At 34.9% G+C, this 6,604-nt stretch overlaps 1 protein-coding gene across 1 annotated transcript; it reads right to left on the bottom strand.

The window, feature by feature from the left end:
• Positions 1 to 422: 422 nt before the first annotated feature.
• On the bottom strand, positions 423 to 1,696 carry LOC146362095 (duodenase-1-like). Its single transcript, XM_084921907.1, has 5 exons — positions 1,636 to 1,696; positions 1,408 to 1,555; positions 1,192 to 1,318; positions 802 to 1,056; positions 423 to 691 (listed from the first exon to the last, which is right to left on the bottom strand). Exons 1-5 carry the CDS (start codon positions 1,694 to 1,696, stop codon positions 518 to 520), a joined length of 765 nt encoding a protein of 254 aa, XP_084778033.1. The 3' UTR covers positions 423 to 517.
• Between the last annotated feature and the right edge of the window lie 4,908 nt (positions 1,697 to 6,604).

The raw sequence follows: 6,604 nt of genomic DNA, 5'->3' as shown, positions 1-6,604 counted from the left end.
GAAAAAAAGTTTTTAAACTGAATTAAATTTGTGGACCCCAAACTGCAGCAAGTCCTCTGAGGCAAAGTCAAGCCTGTGGGTGATAAAATAGGTGGGTTAAACTTTTCTTCAATCAAATAATTAGGGTAGAAGACCTATCCAACACTGCTTTGTTAAGTGTTGGACTAGTCACTCTTCCATCTTTTGTTTTTCTTGCGTCTTTCTCATTAGATCCAAATTTGTAATTTTTAACCAAATTTTGTTAAGGTTTACATAAATATCTTAAGCATTTTGTATTTTTTAGATCTCAAAGAAGATATAAAAAGACGTTAGTTGGCCTTCACCTGAGACAAAAATGACCTCTATAGTATTCTTGTTTCTTATTGTTTTGTAAACTAAGACTATTACAAAAGGAAATTAGACAGAAAATTTGGGATAGATTTTTATTGATATTTTGTCACACTGGTAATGACAGACAGCCATTATATTTTTATTCATTTATCTTTTGCTTCTACAGTAGCAACACAAAAACACATTTTTAGGAAGATGTGGAAGATGTTGCAGTTAGCAGAATCCCATTGATCCACTTAAGGTGTTTGGAGATGTCTGTGTAGATATTGGGTACATCTGGATAAGCACAGTTGTAATTTTTGTTGAAAGAAGCAAGACCAACAACTAACCCGTTGCACACCAGAGGACCACCAGAATCACCCTGTCAGGAAGAAATAGGGAAAATATCCATTTCATATTTAATTTAGGTTGTTTGGGTAATTGTCAACAAGAAACAAGCAGACACATTCAATGAAAGAACAGAAGCCATACCTGACAGAATCCTTTGTCTGTGCCGTATCCACCTGCACAGATAACACTGGCAGAAAGACCGGGCCATTGTTCCCTACATACATATTGGTTAATGACGGACACGCTCACCACTCTCAGGTCATCGACATTTTCACCACCAGTTCTATTTCTTCCCCAACCAGCCACCTGGCACACTTCATCTGCTTTTACGTTCATTTCAGCACATGGAAGTTGAATTATTTGTACTTTGCATCCGAGCTGAGCTTTCCTAGACAGCTGGAGAAACACATTAGAAAGAAAAAAATCCCAAATTCTTAATTTCATAACATATTAGCAGTGTTATTAGAATGGAAATCATTAAATCAACAATTATGGCACTTGAAAGTGTTGATTGTATGAATACATACTTACTTTAAGGAGCATGATGTCATTACCCAACCAAATGTTAGAGTAAGAGGGGGGCTTAAATTTTTTTTCAATATTTATTTGATAACCCTTCTTGATATTGTGGCTGCCAAGGACAACATGTGTGGGGTTTCTGAAGGAAGACAATCATTAAGAGCCATCAATTAAATTGATGTAGTTACACGAGTCAAAGAGGTCACCACGAGAAGACTGATTACTTACTCAACGTCACAGTGTGCAGCAGTTACCACAAAGTCTTCAGTGACAAGAAAACCTCCACATATATGGCCATCAATGTTCTGCACTGAGACCACATACTGCATTGAGTTCTCTGGGGCCTTTTTCCCATTTATGATGTCACTACCATGTACTACAACAAAAAAACGTCAAAATTAGGCTGGTGCTCCATTAAATGATCACTGAAAAACAACCAAGGATTGTGATTCTTACCAATTTGTCCGAGACATCTCAGAACATAGATGAGCAGAATGTTTTGCAGACCGTGCATCATGGCAGTTAATTTGTAATTGTAGGCGTGTCAAGATGACCCTTTTATATGGCTAGTTTCCACTGTTGGCATGTATCAGCACAATCTTTTGTGTTTTGACTTCTAACCACATCCTTTGCTCAAGTAAGCGTGCAAGTTCTGCATTTGTATTATCCTTGTATGATCTAGTTTGTCCTAATTACTTTACCTCAGCAGTCTGAAACAGATTGTATTATGAGTGTTATGAGAAGGTTTATTATTCTGACATTATTTATTCTTTATTTTCTTACTTATGACACCGTTTTGCATTCACTTTTAGTATGAGTTTTGGGATTTGACACTTGATTCGGTGCTTTCAGTATTATTATACGGACCTTCTGCTCTTCTGTAGATACAAATCAAATAGCTTTTGTTGGATGCTTTTAAAAAATGAAAATACAGATGTCACGCCATGATTCTTATTTGAGGAAATCATACTTTGTCAGTATGACTGTTTTGGACTTTAGTTCCCTCGCATGATTTTCTCTTCAATTGTATTGTGCATCTTTCAGTCTCTGTTGTTCGCTCCAGGTTATTTTGGACCTGCTTCTTGCTGTTTGTGAAGGGAAAAAGGGTTAATTTGATGTTTCTGTAGCACCTTGATGTACATTTCTTTAATGATTAAATTAAATGCTCATATCAGGGATTTCAACTAACTCCAATATATTTTTGATTTACTGATGAACTACAAAATTATGTTGGATTTAGTTTTGTCCTACCTGTGACGGACATTGCATTTGTATTGTAACAAGTCAACTCATCAACAAATGTGGGCAATAAATACGTAAATTTACTCTTTCTTTGCTCTACTTGAACACTTAGTGCACTTTTATACAACTTCCCTCATTCACCCAGTCAAGGACGTTTTTTTCTCCCATGCTTTTCGTGCTTTCTATCTAACATTCACTCACGAGTGGCTGTATCAAGTTAGTATCTTGCCCAGGATATTTGGCAAGTAGACTGGATCATACAGGGGTTGAACCACTAACCTTCCAATTAGCAGGTGACCTGCTCTACCTATAATGTCAATATAATAAATAGACCAAGTAATTAATAAGCTACTGCTGTAGCAAATATCTATTTCTATTTTAGACAGAAGCAACATTATTACCAGATCAGTATCAGTATTTCCTTTATAGTTATGGCTGTAGCTCACTGACCTATCATGTCCATATTCTGTATTTGTTAGATTTAAGGCCTGGTTTGTAAACACAGTTTGTATCATTTGGCTTCTTGCTTAATTCCAGTAATACTTGACAGTTAGGACCCAATTATTCCCATCTTCCTCAAGGACTGTCAGGTCCAATTCACCTTAGAGTTGAATACTAATGTAATTGGTTAACTGAATTTAGAAATAGTTATATTTATTTGTTTTTAATTTCAGTTTATTTGGACTATAATGTCTCAGATTTTTATGAAAATGGTTCACACACATTGCGAGAGTTGTAGTTTATTTAATCTAACAAGTAAAGAAGGCAGATGCAAGGCTCTGATTCTTTACTGTAGGAACACTTGACACAGTGATAATTTGCATCAAACTATGAACTGCAAGAACTGGAGATAAGATTATAATTTAAACTGTGCCTATAGACATGATTATGAAACTGTTGCAAAAGTTAGTAGAAGAACATGTGCATACACAAATATTGACACGTGCGCATTTCATGAAAAAAGGATTCATTCTATTTTTGCCAGAATATTGCAGTATACTGCCGCCAATACTGGTGTAGAGTGGGGTCGTCTTAGCGACACATTAAAATTTGACTTAGGTCCCCCAAGGTCTTCAAGGCCAAATTAATGGTTTATTAGTCAAAAATTGACAAAAAGTACGCTTGTTGTGTGTGGTGTGTTGATATATTACTCCAATATTTCTCACAGCTGGCCAAGGTAATGCCATTCAAGTAAAAGTATTCACTGCGTAATGACATGATTCAAGTAGTCTTGTGGAATGGTCTAAAAAAAATCTCATTCTAAATGTGTATAAGAACATAGATGGTGTTTCAATTTCGACAGAAGAGGACAACAACATGACCCGCATCCTTACCGGGACAAGAGGTTGATCCAAGAAAAATGCAGACCACAATAGAGAAGATGAGCAAGCTCTATTTTCTGAGGGAGATGAACTCTTTGATATGTGCAGCAACTCAATGGAGATTTTCTATCACTTAGTTGAGCACCATCTACTTCCTAATCAATATAAAATGATTAAGAAGTGGACTCATCTTTCAAGCTCTTATGAATATGTTCATCCTCACTGTTTGTGAAGTTAAACAAGTTAAGCAAGTAAAACCTTGCTCTATATCATTTGTCATCTTTCTGTTATTTTGAGTTTTGGTAGTGCAACAGCATTTCTTCGAATTCCTTAATGAACCACAGAAACCAGTTTTCATCTTCAGCGTGGGTATCAGAATCAGTGGTCTTCCAGTCAAAGTAAAAAAAAAAAAAAACCCAATGCAATCTAAAGTGACACATTTTCTGCTTTAAAAAGTCAGTGGTTAGTGTAGCTACATTGAGTAATTCATAAACTAAAAGCAAACGTCATCCAGTTCCACAAACTTAGAAGCAATAGCACCAGCAGAGTATGCCAGTCATCATTATTTTATTTAATATTAAGGTCACTTCTAACAGCTGCTAACTGAAAAGCTATTTCCACTCATTACTGCACGTCATTGGTTTCATATTAACAGTCAGCCTAATGGCAAAAAGAGTTTCTGTTATATGGCTTTTTTTTCTACATACCGAGACCTCCTGACATACCACAAATGTTATAAATTTGTCACAGTCACAGTCACTGAAACTAACACAATATATATATATATATATATATATATATATATATATATATATATATATATATATCCATCCATCCATCCATTCGCTTCCGCTTATCCTTTTTCAGGGTCGCGGGGGGTGCTGGAGCCTATCCCAGCTGTCATAGGGCGAGAGGCGGGGTACACCCTGGACAGGTCGCCAGTCTGTCGCAGGGCCAATATATATATATATATATATATATATATATATATATATATAGAGAGAGAGAGAGTTAAAAAACTTAAAAACTCAGAAATAGAGTAGCAGTACAACCAAAAAACGTTTTTAAAAAAACATCTCTTGTCTTTTTAACATTTCTTTTAGACACTACAGTAAAGCATCAATTGAAGATGACTTTTCTAATGCATAATAGAAAAGAAATTCTATCATTCTTAGATCACGAATACTTATGAGCTCACTGAAACAGTTTTGTCACTTCTGATACACTATGACTAAACCACAGAAACACATCTCACAGTTACCAGATTCTGTTAGAGCAATCAGTATTCTCAAAGTATAGAATTAGTGCATTTACATTGGCTGAACAAAAATGAACAAATAGTAGGTTACTCATAACTACTGCCATTACATTTTTCCATTAAATAACAGGTAACATTCAAACATTATCTTCTATGTGTTTATTTAACGATTGACAAAAGTCTAAACTGTGTTTAACAGCTTAAGAAATGTTGCTTAAAGAAGACTCGGGTTTTAGACAAGATCAGATACTTTTGGTATATCACCTCTGTGGGACAATTTCATCCATTTCTGTTTATTTAGTCGGGTCACATGAGGGTATATTGGAATGTAACATCACTCTGGGTTCTTGGCTAGTAATACCATTGTTGGAGCTGCTTTTCAAGAGCTGATATTATGTTAGCAATACAAAGGAGTTGTTTCCCAATTTTAATTTCAGTATTATTTATTTGTCTTTTTATGCAAAAAAGATAAGTAAAAAATTAATATAAACTTCAAGTAATAGAAATTGTAAAAATATTGTTTGATTTCAGACTCTATAATGTTACGTCTGCAACTTTGTACTGGATGCAATATTTTTGAAATTGCAAGTAAAATTGGTAAAATGTTGAAAAGATGAGTTTTTTCTTAAAGGTTTATCAAACTTTATCAACAGTTACATGGCTGTAGCCTGTCATGTCTGTTAGAGGTTGATAGACAAGATACCCTGAACAGGTCATCAGTCTCTTGCAAGGCTGGCAGAGAGACTGTTTGCTTACTGTACAGCTACAGTTTGTTACTTAACCTAATAACCGTGTCTCTGAACTGTGGGAGAACATGCAAAACTGCAAAGAAAGACCCCAGCCAACCAGGAACCTTAAAAAATAAAGCTTCTTTTAGTAAGACAGTAATGCTAAACACTACGCCACCATGATGTCTGACCAAAATGCTGAATTTTCTTGTTTTTTTTTTTACTGTACGCACAGCTGTAGTAAAATGTTCTGGTAAGACACTGTCCTCTACTGGAGAATAGTTTAGTTGATTTTTACAAATCTGATTACAAACAACTGCCTTCAGCAGGCAAACAGTGATATACAAAGATTACTTATGATTATAAAACACCAGCAATCAAAATGTGTTCTAAAAATGCTGCAAATGTTATAATTCTAAAACAGCTTGATATTCATCATCACCGTGGTTTCATCCACTGCAAACATTTCTATGAATATACTGTGGATATATCTTCCATTCATTTTTGCCAGCATTCTATTTTATTGAACTACATACCATTGTATTTACTTAAGCTATTTTTTAAAATATAAAAATATAAATATAAATGTGCCATATAAATGTGTTTAAATGATTTTTTAACCACTATATTTACCAAATCTGGGACTGAATAATCTTATCTTAATAATGCAATATTATAGAACACTTGGGTAGTTAATTTAATTTTAAAGCTGAAGAGAGAGTACTATCAAACTGGGCAGGATCTCAGTCACCCAGGTTATGGTAGTTTGAGGAACTTGGAAAGAAAGTGACTGAACTTCTTTAGATTTCTGATTCACCTTTTATCCAAGAGTCTTCTTCTGAATTTAAGAAGGAACTGAAGAAGGTACTTGGATG

This window comes from Perissodus microlepis, chromosome 23 (assembly GCF_051167445.1).
Source record: "Perissodus microlepis isolate ML-2025 ecotype Zambia chromosome 23, ASM5116744v1, whole genome shotgun sequence".
NCBI classification, from domain to species: domain Eukaryota; kingdom Metazoa; phylum Chordata; class Actinopteri; order Cichliformes; family Cichlidae; genus Perissodus; species Perissodus microlepis.
Note: the sequence above shows the minus strand (reverse complement) of the source record. Positions and strands in the feature narration are given on the sequence as shown.

What these genes read in the sequence shown, in the direction of transcription:
- LOC146362095 (XM_084921907.1), bottom strand. Translation starts at nt 1,696, where the DNA reads ATGATGCACGGTCTGCAAAACATTCTGCTCATCTATGTTCTGAGATGT. An exon ending in ATGACATCATGCTCCTTAAA is followed by an intron (nt 1,057 to 1,191) that starts GTAAGTATGTAT and finishes GTGTTTCTCCAG; the next exon opens with CTGTCTAGGAAAGCTCAGCT. An exon ending in CAGACAAAGGATTCTGTCAG is followed by an intron (nt 692 to 801) that starts GTATGGCTTCTG and finishes TCTTCCTGACAG; the next exon opens with GGTGATTCTGGTGGTCCTCT.